Raw genomic sequence first — 21375 nt, 5'->3', positions numbered from 1 at the left:
TCCATCCATCCATCCATCCATCCATCCATCCATCCATCCATCCATCCACTCATGCATTCAGCTACTATTTATTGAGTGCAGTAGAAAGAATGACTGTATGAGGCACTGAAAATTCTGTTCCATTCAAACTCTGGTCACAGTCAAAAGTGATGTAATGGCATAAGACTTATTTTGGACTCAGGTGACTGTCCTTGGCTAACTGCGATCTCTTGGACAAATCAAAAGAGAGAAAAGTGAAATATCACAGGAAAACAGGCATTGACTAGGGTCATTTCAATAACCTCTATAGAGCTACATTCCTGTTTGATTCCCCTTTCCCCCACTTTTAAAATCATTCTTGACCCTTATCAGTATTGACATCTACAGGGGAAAATCCAAGAGTGAGTAAGGAAGGGGGCTGGAGGATGGAAAGGATGCTGTTTTTAATGTTTTCTTAGCAACATGCAAGATTTAAAATTTTGTCTGCAGAGAATTTGTGAACCAGCTGTAAGATAGAACCAAGCAGAATGGAACTGCTTTTACCTAATAAAGGGAGATTAGATTTTCCAAGACTCCTCCCCAAATACCACAATTTGGAAGGAATACCACATTTAAGCTCCAGGACCATCAATGGGATCCTTGTAATGCTAGTTCTGTGACTTTAGGCAAGGCACTTTATCCCCTCTGAACCTCACTTTTCTTACTTGTAAAATGGGGGTAATAATGCTTGAGAAACCCCACCTCCTGGGGTTGTGGTGAGGAGAAAATGTTTGTGAAATACAATATAAATGTGAGCTGAAATTATTAAGCAAGAACTCAGACTTTCTGAATATCTGATCAGAAAACTAAGTGTTTTACAGAGGGGTTAATAGCAGACAGATCTTCCCTAAACAAGGCTTTGGTTGAATTAATTCCCAAATCCATTACACGATGTACTCTTTGTTTTTTAAACCAATATTTCAATTATAATATTATAGCGAGTAAATTCCCTTGATGACAACGATGATGAGTTTTTGATTAAAAAAAAATCTTAGGCATATACTCTAAGAATGGCTGCTCTATCAAATAAAGCCCTCCCTTTTGCAAACAAGTCAAATAAATCAAGAACTGAAGAAAGTAGCAGGGTTATTTATGATGTTCATTCCCGCTTGCCTTTGCCATCCTCCTGTGAAATAAATATGTTTATTAGCACGTTGTGGGGAAAGCTGGGTTTTGGGAGGATCTGCCTATCTGTAGCCTCTTGCGCCCCTTAGCGGACCAAGCTGCTGGAGCCCCGTTCTTGGCACCGCTGTAGCTAAGCCAGTCCTCGGTGCTTCATTCACCCTTGTAAACCACTGCCTCCTGCAAGACACCCGCTTCTCCCTTGGGCTCCCGGCTCAGCTCAAAGCTGGACAGCTTGGCACAAGGACGCAGGAAGAGGCTGGAGGTGGAGGAGATTGCCTCAGGACTGAACCTAAGCCCGGGAGATTCGGTCTTTGAAAGATGGGGGAGAGCAACTTCATAGAGGAGAAAACTTAGGGGCACCCGCGAGTTTGCCCCAGGAGCAGGTAGGAGCGGTGGGCACTTGGCTGGAGAGGGGATGGTATACTAGCACTGGAGGTGATAGGGCAGAGTGGCCACAGAGGAGAGGCAGGGAGAGGGATAGGAAAGATTTAGATTAGTCTTCTCAGGAGGCTTCCTAGGGATGCTCCGGGAGAGGTTGAAAGCTTGCAATCTCAGAGAGCGCGGGCTGGGATTCTAAATTGCCCTTCTGTACCCGGATCCAGCCTGCAGAGGATTGCGCGTCGGAGGTCTCACGCAGACTTCTGAGGGACTCAGAGGCCGGGGGCGGGCTGGAAGGTGGGTGGGAAAGGATGATACTGTGGGGCCCTCGGGCTTTCTATCTTCCACTCTGTTTGCTCACAGGTTAGGACTTCGGAGAGCAACTGAGCCCAGCTCCTGGAGCTCCCCCTACTCTCTGGGGCGGTGGAGACGAAGACACTCTGGACCCCCGAACCATCTTCACGCCAGCACCGTCGCGTGCTAGACCTCTTCGGTATCTCGCCCCTAGGAGAAGGAGGGGCGCCGGTAGGGACGGGAGGGGCAGGACAGCTGGTCCGGCGCGCGCAACTCCCCCTCTCGTGAGTCTGTCTTATAAAGAGCGCTTCCCGGCTGGTGGCCAAGCAGAGGCGAGGAGCGGAGCGCAGCTCCCGAAGACGCGCAGCGGGGTGCGTCTCGGCACGGCTCCTGGGTCACTCTCTGGTAGTCTGAACGCTATGGCCGGAGCCCGGGGCAGCGGGCTGTGAGACATTCGGCAGGCAGCAAAGTCAGCAAGACTCCTGCCCACCATGGAGAGCCCCAGCGAAGCGGCAGAACCGGGGTCCCTGAACTGCAGCGCCAACTGGAGCCTGGAACTCTCCAGCAACCGCAGTTCTGTGCCCGTCCAACGCAACGAGGCCATGGCCAAGGTGGAGGTGACTGTGCTGAGTGTGATCCTCTTTTTGGCGCTGACCGGCAACCTGTGCGTCCTGCTGGCCCTGAGCACCACCCGCCACAAGCACTCCCGCATGTTCTTCTTCATGAAACATCTCAGCATCGCCGACCTAGTGGTGGCTGTGTTCCAGGTGCTGCCCCAGCTCCTTTGGGACATCACCTTCCACTTTTACGGACCCGACTTCCTCTGCCGCCTCGTCAAGTATCTGCAGGTGGTGGGCATGTTCGCCTCCACCTATCTGCTGCTGCTAATGTCTCTGGACCGCTGCCTGGCCATCTGCCAGCCGCTGCGCTCCCTGCGCGGTCAGTCGGACCACCTCTCAGTCCTCTGCACGTGGTTGGTGTGCCTGGTGGTCAGCGTGCCTCAGATCCAGATCTTCTCCTTGAGGGAGGTGAGCGAAGGCGTATACGACTGCTGGGCGGTGTTCATCCAGCCCTGGGGACCCAAGGCGTACATCACCTGGATCACACTGACTGTCTACATCATCCCAGTGCTGGTGCTCAGTGCCTGCTATGGGCTTATCAGCTTTAAAATCTGGCAGAATTTGAAGCTTAAGACAGCTCATGAGCCCCGAGCTGCTGGGCCCTTGGCCTCATCTGTTACCTGTGGGGCAGATGCTAGCGATGGGGCAGCTCTGTCTCGGGTCAGTAGCGTCAAGCTCATCTCCAAGGCCAAAATACGCACCATCAAGATGACCTTTATTATTGTCTTGGCCTTCATTGTGTGCTGGACTCCTTTCTTCTTCGTTCAGATGTGGTCTGTTTGGGATCCCGATGCCCCTAAAGAAAGTAAGACGGGGGATGTCCACAGAAGGGTGGGAAGGCTCATCTCTCCTCAGCTGTGGGTTTTGGGTATAAACCATAGTCATAGTCCTTCTCCTGGCCCTTCTTGTTTCAGTGGTGACACTTTAGCTCCTGGGTAGAGGGCTGGAAGGGGGCAATGGGGTGGTCAATGAGTTTAGGACACACATAAGTGCCAGGGTAGAATGAGTATCCAAGGTAGGGACTGTGGGGAGCTACTGTCTGAAGAACTACCTAAACTTGAGGGGAGAGGAGGGTCCTTAAAATATCTAGCTCTGATTGGGAGAATAGAGAGCCCAACTTCTGCTGTCTCAGAACCAAGTTATCTAATCCCCAGATGTGAGATGATACCAACACAAAATAAGTATCAGGCACAATGCTGAGGTATGCTCTATCCTTCCTGCAGCTTCCTTCCCCTTAGACAAGCGCTGCTTTCCCTCTGCGAGAATGGGGAAGAGTAATGCTTCACCATTCTTAAGATTATAGATTTAGAACTGGAAGGGACCTATTACCTACTCACTTAGTCCACCTTCCCCCTAATTTTACAGATTAGGAAAATGAGGTTTAGATAGGTTAAGTGATTTGCTCAGGTCACACAGGTAGCAACTTCAAACCCAGTTCCCTTGACTCCAAATTCAATGTTCTTTCCAAGGTATTATATTGTCATAATGTGTTAAAATGTCCTGAGCACATGGGTGATAGCTAATAAGTTTTTACCTTCAACAATGTGAACCTACACTCCCCAAAGCAGTCTCACTTTCTGCCAGGGCATGTGGTTTCATTCACTTCATTGTGTATGTGGCTCTTTGAGGCTGAATGAGATAACTGCTTTGTAGAGCTAACAGGCAAATGTTTTGGGAAGAAAGAAGAGAGGATCTCTCCTCCATCACTCTTTAGCTGGCTACAGTTGGCTGCCCAGCTGCCCTCACACACACATAAACATATATATGTATACATATATGTATTTACATGTATGTATATACATATACATATAGATATGTATTAGTTAGCCATTATGTGTCCCTTAGCTTTATTTTTCCTGTAGTTAATTAATGCACAAAAGAAAAAAAGAGTTCCCTACTCCTACTGCAGAGAACAGGGAAATACATTAGCAAAGGGAATTTTAGGTCATGGTGATTTCCTTTGCTTCTCTGACTTTTATTTCCTCCAAAGAAAACAGTGTGTGCCAAATGAGTTATGCAGGGTGTTTCTCTGGTTTTCAACATTATTATTTTATGCATAGTGTTATGAGAAGAATACCAATGCAGACAGAAGCCAGGATGAATAATTCTGCTATTGCTATGAAGATGAAATTCTTACCTACTCACCCAACATTTTTCTTTAAAAATTTTTTTGTTAAATTTTTTATTTTTTTCAATTAATATAATATAATCATTAATATATTATTAATAATATACCAATATAATATATAATAATATAATTTTCCAATTAATTTTCAATTAATGAGTATTTATTTTCTCTTCTTTTCACTTCTTCCCTCTCTGCTAAAAAAAAACCCAAACCCCTGTAATAAATATACATCATGAAGCATAACAAATTTCCACATGTCCCTTGCCCCAAAATGTGTCTCATTCAGTATCTTGAGTCTGTCACCTCTCTGGGAGAGTGAGCATAGATCATGCTTCCTCTTTGGTCCCCTGGGATCATGATTGGTCACTAGACAGTGGGAGCTAGACATGAGTGGGGTGGAGGGGAGGTGGCCAAAAGCCAGCCACCTGCCCAGATACAAGAAGGCTGCTGGGTCAGGGGGGACAACCTGCTCAGATTCAGTCCTCAACAGAAGGAGAGAGGATGTGAGGACAGGCAGTATTCTCTGGAAAGGGGGCTCCTACCCTTAGTCTGGAGCAAATTAACTTAGAGAAGTGTAAGCAGCAAATTAGATCCCAGGGCGGAGACTATTTATATAAAAATGACCACATGTGGATTTTGTGGTTGATCTTTGGTGGCCATAAGTGGCTGAAAATGTAACCAGTAAGAATATTAAATGGCATCCATTGTATCTAGTCTAGAAGAGGCTTAGCAAGTGCTTAGAAGGAATAATAAGACAAGATTGCAAAACCATGGGGTTCATTGTGAATAGAATAGCGGAGTTTTACAGGCAGTGCTGGGGAAAGAACACTGGATTTGGAGACGGATGACCTGGGTTCAAATGCTGAATGTGTGGTTAAGGAAAATCACTTAACTTTTATGGGACTCAGTTTCCTCAGGCAGCATGGGGGAACTAGCATGATGGAAAGAACAAATCCATGAAATCTGAAGACAGAGGACCTGGGTTCAAATCCCAGTTCTGCCACTGTATGACCTTGGGTAAGTCATTCCTCTTTAAAGGGAGGGAGTTAGACTAAATGACCTCTGAGGTTTCTTCCAGGTCTAACTCTATGTTGCTACAAAGTAAGCCCTTGCCATTGTCATCTTGACAATTGATAAGGGTTACTAGGTAAGTGTGAAACTAATAGGCTGTCTTTCATCTCCTCCCCCTCCCCAGTCTGAGAGGTGGGAATAGGAGTCATATAGCATTTCTTCATGTAGGACAACTCATCTTCAGTGTTGCCACAGCTGAAGCAAAAGAACGGTGAAGGTAGGGGCAGCTAGGTGGAGCAGTGGATAGAGCACTGGCACTGGAGTCAAGAGGACCTGAGTTCAAATCTGGCCTCAGACACATAACACTCACTAGCTGCCTGACTTTGTCCAAGTCATTTAACCCACCCTCCCCGCCCAGTTGCCTCACAAAAAAAAAATGGTGAAGGTAATTGCATAGAACCCAGGATTCCAGTATTGGTTCTGACACTTGTACGAGGTGTGTGGTCCTAGGCAAGTCACTCAGACCCTCTGAGCCTCAGTTTCCTCATCTGTAAAATGGAAATGATAATGCGTTATTTGTCCTACTTTATCCTAGGGAGGCAATTGTGAGTACAGATGCTTATAAACTTTAAGGGCTATGTTAGCCTGAGTCACTATTACTATGTTTACTGTGTTTCTCCAGACTTATGATTTCCTCAGTGTAAGGAATTCCATCGCCAACGATTGGCAACTCATTCATAATGCATAATGCATGATGCTTGAGGAAGGAGTGGGATAAGTAAGAGATTAAATGACTTCTTTTAGTGGCACAATACTTAGTCCAATGATTATAGTAAGGATAAGTGACACACTTTGGAGGCAGGTAGGTGGTGCAGTGGAGAGAGTGCTGTGCCTGGAGTCAGGAAGACCTGAGTTCAAATATGGCCTCAGGTACTTGACCCCGGGCAACTGTTTCCCTCAGTTTCCTCATCCATAAAACAAGCTGGAGAAGCAAATGGCAACACTCCAGTATCTTTGTCAAGAAAACCCCAAATGGGGTCAGGAAGAGTTGGATACTATTAGTATTGTCATAGCTAAGATTGGAATCCAGGCTCTTTGCAAGTTAGAGGTAGGGCTTAATTCCTGGCCTTCTCAACTCCAAGCAAACCAGTTAATAAACATTTATTAAGCAACTACTACATGCCAGGTCCAAGGCCAGGCCCCTATTGATTACACCATGCAACCCCTCCTTTACTATATTCTTCAACATGCCGGCAGATGTTTAACAATGGTCTCTCCAAAAAAGTATTGACTACTTTAAAAATTAATCTGCATTATTAAGATTTCTCCATCACCTTCTTAAAATTAGAAATCAATAATGCAATAGATCAAGTCCTGAATTGTAAGGTTTGCCAATTTTCAAGGTGTAAATACTTACACTAAAAATGTAATGATTGGTTCTTGCAGTCCAGTACACCTTTGACTAAAGTAGGATTAAAACAGAGGTAAAAATCAATCATCACTAGTTCCGTCCCCCCAGTGAGGGATGACTAACCCACAGGGGAAAAAAAAAACTAAGGCCATGATTTATTAAGAAGCAACTTTTGTTTTTGAGAAACAGCTCAATAAAGTATGAGAAGGAAAAAGAATAAGAAACTTTAGTAAGTATAAAACATTATAGCAATAAATGTTTGTTCCATATAATGGCCAGTGAAAGTGAGAGAAACAGAGAGAACCTGAGAAGGGAAAGGAAGAGACTGTCTTGGAGTTTCCTAGTCCTAGGCGATGGTCTCATGTTTAGATGAAGTTGGTGGTCACATTTCAGGTATAATTCAAAAGGCCTGGGACAGGCCCTTCTGCCCTGGAACATTTCTTCCAATTGGATGCCACATTGCCTGAGATTTAACATAAAAAGTTTCTTCCTTTTGCTTAAGTACTGTCCTCTTTTAAAAATGCAACTTCCCCTGGAAGAGATAGCACATTAGATCACTAACATTTGAATGTGGAAGAGTGCAATCCTCATTTTTGATTTTAGCATAGAGTTCATGATTGGGGGCAAGGTGAGGAATCTCGATAAGTTTTGCATCTTTTACTGAGTTAGATACTGTTCATCACAATGAAATTTCCAGGACAGTTGAAAATTTGGGACAATTGATTGCAGTTGATTGTGGTAAGGTGTGTGTGCCTTCCTGCTGGAGAAGCCCAGGAAAGGGGCAGAGAGATAGTGCTGGAGTTGAGGACTCTTAGCTGTGGCATGGATGACTTCAGGACAGGAGGAAGGAACAATGGGCAGTGGTATTAGGGGTATGTTGCTCCTTTTCCTGAGCTTCAAGTGACTTCCTTCTAAGAAGGACCAAGCAAGAATTTTTTTTTTATTCATTGATATGCCTGGTCCTTCTAGTGTTTTAATATCACCCCCTTTACCCTCTTCTTCCTCACCAAATTACAGAATTCCCTGGGAAGGAGTAGAAAGGCATTGGGTAGCACTAGGGGCTGGGCTGAAGTCTAGTATGGTGAAAAGGATGAAAGATGCTGCTAGTCAAGAGACCTGGCCCTGCCTCTCTAAGCTGGTACTCATAAAGCTAGAGTTTCATGACTTGGGCAAGTCATTTAACTTTTCTGTGCCTTGTTTTCCTCATCTGTAAAATCTAGATAATAATACTTAGACTGGTAACAGCTAGTATTTGGATACCACTTTAAGGTCTGCAAAACACTTTACAAACATTATCTCATATTATTTTCACAATAACCCCAGGATGTAGGTGCAATTATTAACTCCATTTAAGGAGGTTAACTGCCTGAGGCAGGCAGTGTGAAGTGACTTGCTCAAGATTATCCAGCTGGTAAGTGTCTGAAACTGGATTTGAACTCAGTTCTTTCTAACTCCAGAACTCTATCCATTGTGTCACCTACCTGCCTGGTCAGGATTGTGTGGTTGAAAGTGTTTTGTAAACTAGTAACTTATTTCACGAAATCATAGCTCCAGAGCTGACAAAATCATTAAAGGCTGTCTAGTCCAATGTCCTTATTTTACAGAGTGGAAAACTGAGGTCCAGGGAGGTTGTGATTTTCCCGATACCATAGAGGTTGTAAACATCAAAGGCAGGATTTAAACTCATTTATTCTGACTCTAGAGCCAGTGTGTTTTCCACTGTGTCATACTTAACGTGAGATATCATCATCATCATCCTCATCATCACCACCACCACCACCATCATCATCATCATCACCAGGTTAGCTAACACCCTGAGATCTTAGTGACTACTGATTAAGTACCTTCCTTGTGCACTTCATTTTAGGCACTGAAGGAGGGGGAAAGAGGATACAGAGATAATTAAGATCTTATTGTGCATACAGGACAGTGTGGTATAATGGAAGGAGCCCTAGGAGACTTGGATTTTGTTCTGGCTCTGTCCTCTAACCTTGGGTTAGTTACTTAATTTCTCTAGTTAGTGTCTGACTTGGAATGGATGATCTTTAAAATTCCTTCTGGGTCTTTGACTCTATTACCAGATACTACCCTGTCACTTCCTAGTTCATGGAAATCTTGGAGCCAAAGAGGAAAGTAATCTGACTTTTAAAAATCTGACATTTATTTATAGATGAACTATGTTTAGCTTTCAAAATATTACCATTTTCTCTCAAATTTGCCCATGGGATGTTAACAGGATTTTACTGAGCCAGTCTCTAACCTGAGAATGATGAAACAACAGGCAAGAGACAGAGTGCCAGTAATCACGTAGCTGTTTAATAAATGAGTTTTATTATGAGGAATAGATTTGCAAATTGGGAATTCACCTGATCAGAATTCCACTTTGCTAAAGTGAAGACTGAGATTATATACTTAAATCACAATGGGAAGAGAGGAGGGAAGGTGGATTACAAATGATTGTTTTCCAGAGCCTGAGTGATTTCCCATGACAACCCACAAGTGGAAGACAGTACAACTCTGGAGTCCTGTGGGAGCAATATTGCTCAAGTCTTTGGGGGTCATTACTTAGTGGGGTGCAGGACCAGAGTTCTGTGATGGGAATAGGTCCTAAAGTCTTTGATTGGCTTCACTTAAAGTACACAGGCACAAGTGATTGTGAGCATTGTCAAAGTTTGATTGATCATCTTATGGGGCATTGTGAGCTTCTGACTCACAAGCAATTCTGAAAAATCTAATCTCTTAGTATATTTATTACACGTATAGATTATTATGAAAGATCATAATTCCCTTCACGGGGACTAATAGCGATATAAAGGTGGCAGGGAATTTTGCAGCTTTTGGAGGATTATAAAGCAAAGGTCACTGGCTATGGAGGGGGGGCAGGGACTTTGGCTGTGACAATGGGAATTGGGTCAAAGGTCACCAGCTCTGCATCTCCCCCTCCAGAATTCTTAGTTTCCAATGAGTCTTACAATATCCTGGAATCCTTTGCTATTATACTGGCCACACGCCGACCTTCTGCCAGCCGTGCACCAGTACCCACTCCTTCTATAAGGAGTACACTACCAGAGTCTTACCCACACCCGGGTCTTCGGTCCTCAGCCGGATCACCACACAGAGACGAGCCATCGGGAGGCACCAACACCAGAGCTTTATTCAGAGGCCAACACAGCAAGCCATCATAGCAAGCCCAAGCAGCAAGGCCAGAGCAACAGGGCAGGAGCCAGGGGAGAGCACGCGTGTGATCTGACCACGCTTGTTCTAAGTACCTACTTAGCCCCTCCTCCCCAGCCCGCTTACTAGCCAATGATTGTAGGGTCAGATACCGGAAGGGGCTGTCTGAGTTTAGCACACCAAGGGGGAGGGAGTGACGTAGGAAGCCAGGATGGATATAGGAAGGAGGCATCTGGGAATGACGCATAGACAAGAGTACGTGACCTAGGAAGTCAGACTCAGGAGGGGTCTGGGTCAGTGCTGCACAAAGGGACCCAGGAAGTCAGGAAGGTCACAAGAGGCATCTGGGGATGACGTTGCATATAGGGAGGGGACTAATCAGAGGGAACTCAGTCCTCTGCCGTCCCACTCCCACGTGGCACCGCCCCTTGCCTCAGGAGCTCAAGCTCCGGCTACTTCCTTGTACCCAGCTTATCTCACAAAGCACTGCCCAATTGCCTCAGGGCTTCTCCGTATCCAGCGCATCCCAGTACACAGGACTCTGCCTACCACAGCCCCTGCCTCAACTTCCAAAATACCCAGATCTTACCCTACTCTTGCCACAGCACCCAACCTGGTAGCTGCCAACATCAGACAGTCCCTCACAGCTATAAGCCAGGCTCAGTGTGAGTTGTTTTAGATAATCATGGTTTTGCAAAGACAACTCAAATCTCCATTTAGTATATTCCCTTCTAGTCATTTAGGCAGGAACCAAAAATCAATTAGCAAAGCATTTAGTTATATAATATGACAGCAAGGAAAGTAACAAGAGAAAGCAAATCATGGGATCTTTCTGTGCTACCCATATATACAAAGGGATATGATTTCCCATATGGTTGGAAAAGGAAACACTCTGGACTTTGCATACTGCTGAGGATATGTTGGCACACTTCTCCTAGCCCTGTCTTTGGGCAGTTGTCTTTGGCTTGTTGATGTTTCTCTGTACCCCCAACCCTTCCTTTCTGCCTCTATAGTCGCTGATTGCTGCTTCTTGGATGAGTGGCTTTTGCCATCTGCTGGAACTGTGTTATCTGCTATAGTTTCTTCTATAAGAGGAGCATTATTACAGGGTCAGCATATCTGGGGATAATCAACATCATTCTTAGTAATTTTGTAGGTTAGGCACATATCTCTGTCCCAGTCCTTAGCACAAGAAGTGCCCCTTAAGTAGCTGTCAAACTTTTCTTTTCCAAATGGAAGTCCTTCAGGATAGTCTCTGAGTTGCTTTGACTGACTGGTCATACTCCAAGTTTATACAAATTACCTTAAAGCTTTCACAAGCTTTCCCACTTTTGCCACTTACTATACTATGTCACTACAGACAAGGTGTCGATTTCCTTTTGCCTTAGTTTCCTTATCTGTAAAAGTGATAATAAAAATACTTGCCTCACCTATTTTTTGTGAAGCTCAAATGTGATAATCTATACAAAATGAAATCTTAAAGTAAATTTCTTAGCTCACTTTAGAGCAGAGTAGGACAGTTTTTGAGTGGGAAGATGAGAATTCCTCTCTCCTCCCTTCCTGCTGCCACTCCCCCTCCCCAAATTTTTCTACTTCATGTGCCTATACTGGAGAATGAGTCAGTGTTCTCTACTGAATGAAAGCCAGAACATCATAATTTCTTATATTCTGAAATGCTTTTATGCCACTTTTTGGTTAGTCATTCCCCAGTTCTTGGACATGAAAGTTGTGCATGTTTTTCCCACTAGTAAGACTAAAGCCACTAGGAATATTTTAGCCTGGATGAGTCTTTCCCCTCCCTTTCTAGTAATATATCTGACATTTACAAAGTACTTCAAAATTGGGGAAGCACTTTGCATAGATTATCTAATTTGAGCCTTCCAACAGTCATGTAAGGCAAATATTGTATCCTTATTTGTACAGATGAGGAAGCTGAGGCAAAGAGAGATCAAGTGCATTAATTATGGTCACATAGAATAGTATACAGAGCAAATAGTAAAGGTAAGATTTCAACCCAAGTCTTTTTGATTCTATCTATCATGATATACTTTAACATCATGTAGGGGATAGAGCACTAGACTGGGAGTTAGGAATACCCTAGTTCAAACCATACCTTAGATACTTACTGTGTGACTCTAGGCAATTCACTTAATGACTTTGCCTCAGTTTCTTCTTCTGTAAAATTAAGGGGTTGGACTTGAATGCCTCTGTGGTTTCCCCCCTCCAAGCTCCAAATCTATGATGCTTTTCCTAATTAACATCCATAGAGTGTAGCCCAATAAATGGAATTCCAGGGTTATAGAATATGACCAGTTTTGTTAATTCAAGAAAATAAACACTTATTAAGCACCTCCTATGGGCCAGGCACTGTGCTAAGCCCTTTGTAAGATCCAAAGAAAGGCAAAAACCCAGTTATTAATCTTAAGGAGCTCCCAGTCTAATATGAGAGACAACATACAAACAACTATGCATACACAAGCTGTATTTAGGATTAATTGGAGATAATCTCAGAGGGAAGGCGCTAGCATTAAGGAGGACCAGGAAAAGCTTCCTGCAACAGGTGGTAAGGCTTTAGCTGAGACTTGGAGGAAGCCAGGGAAGTCCGGAAGCAGAGGAGACAAGAGACTTCCAGGCATGGAGGATAACAGCCAGTGAAAATGCAGGGAGTGGGGAGTGCCTTGTGTGAAGAATGGTAATGATGCAAGTGTCACTAGAAGGTAGCTTATGTCAAGGGGAGTAAGATGTAAGAAAATGCAAAGTTAGAATGGGGTCAGGTTATGAAATGCTTTAAAAGTCAATTAGAAGATTTTATATTTCATCCTGGTGACAGCAAGGAGCTTCTGGAGTTTATTGAAAAGGAAGGTGACACGGTCAGGTCTGCTCTCTAGGAAGATCAATTTGACAGCTGAATGAAGGATATACTAGAGTGAGGAGAGACAAGTCAGGGAGGCCATTTCAATAGTCCAGGTATGAGGCAATGAGTGTATTCAAACCAGTGAAATATGAAGCAAGGTTCTCAGGTGAGCAGATGAGGTGAGGTAGCTCTACGGGAAGTTTGAGGAGGGACATAAACATCTGGAAAAGCCAACGTGGTGAGTGAGATAGTGAGTTAATTTGAGAGATGTAAGAGAATTGTCTTGCTGTGGTGAAGCCTAGTTGAGATTGTGTAACATAAATTTTTAGTGGACACATAGCATGGTTTCATGATTTTCTTCAGCTCTGTCTAGCAGCATATGCATAGGAGTGAAGGCAACAGAAGGTGGAAGCAATCTAAGGCTGAGGCTTGGCAGAGCAAGATTGGTGATAGGAAGTGTGGATGAGGGACTTGAGAGAAGAGGATAGTGAAGAATTGAACTGGTTCACCAAGGGATTAAGATGAGGAAGGGAGGACAGTATGTAGCCAGTAGAAGGAACTGAGGGCTGGAGGGATTAGAGGTCTTGGTGAGGATGGATAATAGGGTTAGAGCTTGTAAGGCACAGGGATAGGTGGAGTGACACAAGTTGATGATCAGACAAAGGAATTCCAGAGTTCATGAGCATAGATCACTTGTGGATGTTGGCAAGATTAAAGGTATGACCATTTTTGGGAGTAGGTCATGGAAAATGAGTAAGTCGAGCAATTGGAAGGTTAGGGTATTTGAAAGACTATCAACATGCATGTTGAAGCCTCCTAGTATGAGCGCAAGAGCTGGGAAGGAGAGAAAGGCTGTAAATCAGTCACTGAACTCATTGAGAAAGGAAGGAGTGTGCGTCCTGAAGGTTGGTATATAATAGTTCCCAGAATCTTGACTGGGTGATCAATATGGATTGAATGAACCTTAAAAGAGAGGTTGCTTACTAAGTGATGGTGTTAGCATAAGATAATGGAAGTGCTAAAGGGAAGCAAAGAATACTCCAACTCCACCACCAGCCGCAGTGAGTTGGGGATTTGAGGGAAAGTACAGCCACTGCTGGAAAGGGTATCCTGGGAGGGAGTCAGATTTCAGTGGGTAGAAGAGTCCTCCCCCACTGACAGTGACTCCATGAGGGAAGAGGCTGTTTTTTGCCTTTCTTTGTATCCCCATCAGTTAGCCCAGTGCCTGGCATATAGTAAGTGCTTAGCAAATGTTTATTATTGTTGATTTTAAAGAAGGAAGGAGTGAGAAAAAGAGTTTTATAACTTCTTGTACTGGTACTATCCATGTTTTGGTCAAAGTCCTAAGTGTAGCAACAGAGAGACGGTGAAACTGAAATAATTGCTGAGAAGTTACAGCTGAGAAGTAGCTTTGGATTCAACATAAGGAACTATCAGAGTAGTCCAACATTGACCAATAATGAGCTCCTTGTCACTGTAAGGGTTTGAATAAAGGCTAGAAGTCCATCTCTCAGCACAGTCATCAAAGAAGCATGGTGCATATATGTGTATATATATATATGTACGTTTAATAAGGTTCATTATTTATTTATCATTTATTTTATTTTTCCCCAGTTACATGTCAAGCAAATTTTTAACATTCATTTTTTACAAGATTTTGAGTTCCAAATTTTTCTCCCTCTCTCCTTTTCCTCTCCTTTTCTGAAAATGGTAGGCAGTTTGATATAGTTTATATGTGTGCTATTACATAAAAATATTTCCATATTAGTCACAGTTCTGAAAGAAGAAACAGGTGAAAAGGAAAAATAGTGCAAGAAAGAATGAAGTAAGTGGAAAAAATGCTTTCATCTGCATTCAGAGTCCGTCGGTTTTTTATCTGGATGTGGATAGCATTTTCCTTTGTGAGTCCTTTGTACTTGTCTTGGACCATTGTGTTGCTGAGAGGAGCTGAGTCATTCCTTCATAGTGGATCATCACACAATGTTGCTGATACTGTGTACAATGTTTTCCTGGTTCTGCTCATTTCACTTTGCATTGGTTCATGCAAGTCTTTCCAAGATTTTCTGCATAGTATATATTTAAATATAATAATATTTTACAAATATATAATAAATGCATATAAAATATAAATATAATAAATATATAATATAAACACAGTATATTATAAATATAGTAACAATGTTACTATTAATAATAAAATATATAATAAAGAATTCTTAGAAGATCATTAAAAACATCATAGTGCTTAGAACAACAGATCTGGAGGCAGGAAGATCTGAATTTACATCCCTCCTCAGACACTTTCAAGCTTTCTGTCCCTAGGCAAATCATGTAATTTCTCAGAGTCTCAGGATCCACATACATAAAATGGGGAAAAAATAATATCTACCTCACAGGGTTTATTGTGAGGACCAAATGAGAGAATATATGTAATGTGCTTTGTAAACCTTGAAGTAATATATAAACATGGATTATTATGGCTGTAGGTGACTTTCCTGGGACTAGGGGTATTCAGAACTGGATTACTTTTAATTCTCTTTCCAGATCTAAGAATCCATTACAATAACAGCCTGGCCTAGGTGGGGAGGATATTTCTACCCATAGGCAATGTTCAGGGGCTCCCTATGAAGTCATAGTGGAAGAGAAGGCTAAGTTATAAAAGTTCTCAGCCCCCTCCTCTTTCACTGAGGAGTTGTCCCTGGTAGTGGTGAAGAAAGAAAATCAGGCTTGTTTTTCATTTGCTTTCCAAGAGAAATCAAAAGCTTAATTCCTTTATCTTGAAGCTGCAATTAGATGTATAGTTAATGATCAGGCTTCGTGGCTGAATCAGCAGTTACAAATCACTTTAAGTTCCTAGCTAATGTTTTAATTTTGGACATGGTGACCTTGTTTGTTTTATTTTTTTTCTTCTAAAAGTGCAATTTAAGAAATGGAAACAAGGAAGGGGAGAGGGAAGGAATTTATTAGCTGGGGACTTCTTGCATATTCCAGGGTCAGGCTTTTTTGGTTTGTGTTTCCTTTTTCACATGAGACAGGGTGGGCTGAGGAGAAAGGGTACATGGGTGGAAGTTGAAATTTTGGAGAGATAAGGCCAAGAGAAGTTCTGTTAATGGATTTAATCTTGAAATATTTACTAAGTATCTATTATGTACAAAGCGTTCTATTTGGTAAGGCACAATCCCTTTGTAGCTAAGAATGCTTTCACCGGGGGGCAAAAGAAGTTGGGAAGAATAACGGGGCTGTGTAGAGCACAGGCTGATGGGGCAATTGCATTGGGAAATGAGGAGGTCTGCAAGTCACCTACCTGAACCAGGAGAGGAAGAAGACTAAAGGAAATTGTAACTAAATAGAATGATGGCTCTCGGTTTCTCCTTGTAGAGTCAGGTAAAGATATTGGTAGAGTTTGTTTCATCCTGTGTTCAAAGAAACATTTCATGGGACATTTGGCTATCTTGTACTTCAGTATTCATAATGAGCATTTGTAAAAAAGACCACTATGAAAACATTTTCAGTCTGTGTGCCAACATCTGTTGCAGAAGATGAGTAAAGACGTAAAGAAATTCTACAATGAACCTGATTTAAAACTTTCAAATGAAATTAAAATATACTTTGATACTTTGTGAGTTCAATGCAAAGGTGAAAATAGATGCAGACTGAAAACATTGTTGGAAAATATGAAGCAAGAGTAGGGAGTGAAAGAAATTTGTAGATTTTACAGAAGCATCAGGAAGATGGTTTTTGAAAAAAAATAATTTAAAGGTGCTAGATGTGGCAGATACTATAAGACCACAAAAATATAGATTATATGTGAATAAAAAAATGACTTATTTTTGATATGAGGGTCATTCTTGAATCAGCTTTCTTTTATGTATAGACTACTAAAGTTAGATCAATGATCAATCCAGAAGGCTAAAAGAAAGAATAAAAATGAGAGAAAGAGTGGTGTGCAATTAAAACAACTCCAACATTACCTCTTTAAACAATTTATCGAGGCCAAAAATAGGAAATGGATGAAGTAAGGGGCATCAACACTGATTATAATAATTTTATACATGAATCGAGCCAGTGAAAGTCAATTGTTACAGTGAGAAGACCGAAAGGGCCTAAAAACTGCCTTAGTCAGCAATTAGTTGGCCTGCTTGACAAAAGGACAAGGATGATAATTACGGGTAACACCAGACTCTTACGTAAAATCTTAGAAATCTGAGATTATGAGCGCTATCCCCCATGAAAGAAGAAGTCCTGGAGGGAAAGCCAGTTGAAAGAAAGCTTGGGGAAATACTCAAACTGAATAAAGTCACCCCAATGGCATTTAAGGCTGAAGTGGAAAAAGCACCACAAACATATTAAGGAAGGAAAATATTTGCCATGATTTTTTTTTTATAACAAACTCTTCTTGCCATCAGATTTACACTCTAATATCTCAACTCTGCATGTGCTTCTAAAGGGAATGGAACTGACACTGAGAGAAAACAAAGATGGTGGGAAAAATATGTCAGTACAATGTATAAAGAGGTGTGTGATATGACAACTTTCAGGGCATTGAGGCACTGAATTGATTCTCAAGGTATTTGAAAGTAGGAACATAAAATAAAACCTTGTATGTTATTATTAGCAAAAATAGTTATTTAGAGAATATTACTGATTGCTGATACATGCATATAAACTTCTCTCTTCTATGTAAAATGTTTATAAGAGTAATCCCCCTAAATGTGATCAATAATCACCCAAAAGATTTTGACATAACTATCCACACTGGAACAAAATGGATGAGGAATACCTCTTCTCCAACTTATGATATGTAATTGGGTGGGAAAATGTCTTTATTCCTTTCCCTCTCTCTGTCCCTGTTCTCCCCTCCCTCCATATCTATCTATCTATCTCTCTATTTATCTATATAGAGACATCAATTGATAAATACATGCACACACATGTTGTATATATACACACACATGCATACATATATAGAAATATAATCTTGGACCGCCTCTGTGAGCATACTATGAGTTGGGTCCAGAATTGTACAGGAGGAGAAGTAGGTTGGATTGCTTTTGAGAAACCGAAAAGTTTTCTTGATGACTCCAAGTTTTTCGGAGTCCATTGAAAAAAAAAATGGAAAGGTTCATCATTTAAATACCAGAAATGTTGTCTGACTGTGAGTCATGGAATATTATAGTCTCCAAAGAGCTGATGTTCAATATATTTTAAAGGTCACTGGAAAGTGGGAGTCAATAGTAGGTGTCTGCCAGGCACATTACAAACAAAGAATTATGAAAAAGTGGTATAAGGCATGTCATTGAAGAAATGTATGATTAAAAAAAAGATCACTTAATTATAGTGAGAAATAACCAAATGATAGTCCATATGCTCTACTGTTATACTCACAATGCAAGAATAACTGGGGTAAGACCTCTTCCCTTTGAGTGGACCTATGGCAAATTTATGGAAAGACTTAGACAAGAGTCACACAGGATGGACAGGTATAGATGAGTTGTGGTCTGCAATATGTTATTGGAGTGAATGCCCATATCTGCAAATCACAGATTCATTGGAATATTATTTGTGGAAGACATTTTTTACTTATGCTAAACCTATATTATTTATCTCTGTAACATACTCCCACAGATCCTATTTATGTTCTCCAGGGCCAAGCAAAGCCAATATTTTACACTGGAAAGGGCACTGGCCTCATGGTCAGAAACATAGTTCAAATTCTGCATCTGATGCTAACTATTGGTGTGGCTTTGGGCCAGTTACTTAACCTCCCTCAAGAGTTTTCCCATTTGTACATTGAAAAAGTACCACTGTAGCCTCCAAAGTTCCTACACCTATGATCCTATGAATATTATAGACCTATGACACCCCTTGATATTCCCATTTGTCTTCTGTTATCTAGACTAACTATGCCCAGTTCATTCAAATGGTAATCTCAATCACGCCCTTTACCATCATGGCGGCCTTTCACTGGAAGCATTTCAGTTTGTCAGTGTCCCTTATAGAATATGGCCCTCAGACCTAGATATGATCTTCTAATTGTGATCTGACTAGAACAGATGACTTAAAACTTTAGGCTGGTTTGTGCTTGACGTCAACGCTTAGTAAAATTTCAGAGCTCTAGATTAAAGGAATGATTTGTGAGCAAAGTATTCCTGAAGTCTGCCAGACTCTCACTTTTCACATTCTACACATTTATACTTCTATTTCATCAAGGCCAGATAAAATTTCTACCATCAAAGTCCTACTCTGATACCTCACTATGGTAGTGAGGAAGTGCTTGAATATAGCTTTGGTGGTGTGTGCCATGTGTCTTTTGTCACAGGAATAGTTTAACAAAGTTCAGAGAAGTTCATCAGCAAATTAGACCACCAGGGAAAACTTTTTGGGGGACAAGGCAGAAAAACTCAGTAAACTATCCATGAAGGCTTAGATATGTTTAGTGGAAAGAAAACCCACAAAGATGATCAGTTATTAAATCAACAAGCATTTATTAAGCACCTATTATGTGCTGGGCACAGTGCTAGGTACTTTGTATACAAAAACAAAAACTAAATTATCTTGGTCCCTAAGGAACTTACATTCTACTGGGGGCTGGGAAGTGGTGGGGCAAAGGAACAACATATACCTACATAAGTAAATAAAAAAATTGTATACAAAGTACAAGGGAACTTGGGGGTGTGTGTGTGTGTATGTGTGTGTGTGTGTGAGACGCTAGACCCTGAGGGTCAGAAGAGTACTGCATTGACCCATGGGTGAAAATTACAAAATGATAGATTTAGGCTTAACGTAAGGAAAAACTGCTTACTCAAATTCTCAAAAGCTCTATGAGCTCATCTCTTGGGAGTATTCCTTCTAATAATGATAAAACCACCAATCATTGGAAAAACGCTACGTTTTATATTTTGGCTGCCACACCATGTTGCTGATTTATCAACACTGGAGTCTACTAAAACTCCTCTAGCTTTCTCCTGTGAGTAAACTGGACCATTCTTGGAAGGAATGTGTCAACCAATTACCTTCTCTCCACTCACTATCCCTATGACTATCTTGACCAAAACATTACTCCCTACATGTGTTATTTTCCTCTATTAGAATATAAGCTTCTTGAGGGGAAAGACTGTCTTGCTTTTGGCATTACTATTCCTAATGCTGAGCACAAAAATGCATGGTATATAGTAAATGCTTAACAAATGCTTTCTCATTCAGTTATTCATCTCATTCATTCATACATGTATAGGTTTTGAGCCATAATTTCCCTTGCCTTATACTTTGGCAATTAAAAACATTCAAGTGCAGGAGTTTTGCATTTATTTCTTTGTAAAGCTTATCTTTTAAACCTCATTTATTGAGATTTTTTTGGGATTCCAGACCTGTCATCCATTACTTTTCCTCCTGGTTTTGTGTCATCCATAAATGTGACCATAGTATTCTCTTGCTGTTTTTTTCTAGTAACTCAATCAAAATAGTAAATGAAGGTTGTCCAGCATAACAGCTCTTTGTGGTCACTTGTACCTTCCCCAAGTGCTCATGAGTTATCTTTTAAAGTAATACATTGAAGAATTTGCCAAGATTTGACAAAAAATTCATTAACCTATGGTTGAATCTGCTTTTTTCCCTTTTGTGAAAACTAGAACATTTGTCAGTGTCCATTCACCAACATGCACTCAGCAATCACACCTGAGAGTACTTTTGGATGAAATTTTTTCTGGGGCAGGTGACTTGACATCATTGAAAAGCAGACAAGTGTGCTTTCTAACCATTACATTACCGATCCTGGGTTTTAGATCTATGTTAAGTGTTTTCCTTTATTCCTTTCCATTTTGAAATTTGATCTCTATGGTAAACAAAACAGAAGCAAGATGGAAATTGAGGAGTGCTGTTTATTTTCTTATGTTGTCTTTTGTCCAAATTTTGATCCCATTCTACTCTCATTTGACAATTCCTTGAAGATGGAATTGTCACAGCCCTAAGCAGAGATGCTACTTTCTTGATCTTCCTCTTGTACTCCAGTTAGCCAAATAATTCTCTTCCCCCTTTTTATTATTGTTTGCCTTTATCATAAACTTTAGCTCAAACTAGGCTTTAGTTTTCAACTCTTACGGGACTGCAATATTTGTATTTTTTCCCAGCTACCTGATATTGCTTTTATTTTGTGTACAGATCATTTTAAATATGTTACCCATTTCATTTTGCTGCTAGCCACTATTTACAATAAGAAAAAAGTTCTGTTAAGTTCCAAGCTAAATGTGTAGGTTGTCTATTCCATTGAACACCAGGGGGAGCCCTGGGGAAATGACAAGTCTGCTAGAATTCCCTGGGAATGAATGAATGAATGAATGAATGAATGAATGAATGAATGAATGAA

The 21375-nt window shown here is 41.5% G+C and overlaps 1 protein-coding gene and 1 pseudogene across 1 annotated transcript in view; both read left to right on the top strand.

Annotated features, from left to right (window-relative positions):
- LOC114044378 overlaps positions 1-1277 on the top strand; it is a 27678-nt pseudogene extending 26401 nt beyond the window's left edge.
- A 40-nt stretch (positions 1278-1317) lies between these two features.
- The window catches only part of OXTR (oxytocin receptor), a 36066-nt gene continuing 16008 nt past the window's right edge, over positions 1318-21375 (top strand). Inside the window, exons 1-2 of the mRNA XM_027863908.1 lie at positions 1318-1526; positions 1885-3240. Coding sequence (XP_027719709.1) covers positions 2307-3240 — 934 coding nt within the window. The 5' untranslated portion in view covers positions 1318-1526; positions 1885-2306. The remainder of the gene's footprint in view (positions 1527-1884; positions 3241-21375) is intronic.

The sequence above is a fragment of the Vombatus ursinus genome, unplaced genomic scaffold (genome assembly GCF_900497805.2).
Source record: "Vombatus ursinus unplaced genomic scaffold, bare-nosed wombat genome assembly UNPS02014773.1, whole genome shotgun sequence".
Lineage (NCBI taxonomy): Eukaryota > Metazoa > Chordata > Mammalia > Diprotodontia > Vombatidae > Vombatus > Vombatus ursinus.
Note: the sequence above shows the minus strand (reverse complement) of the source record. Positions and strands in the feature narration are given on the sequence as shown.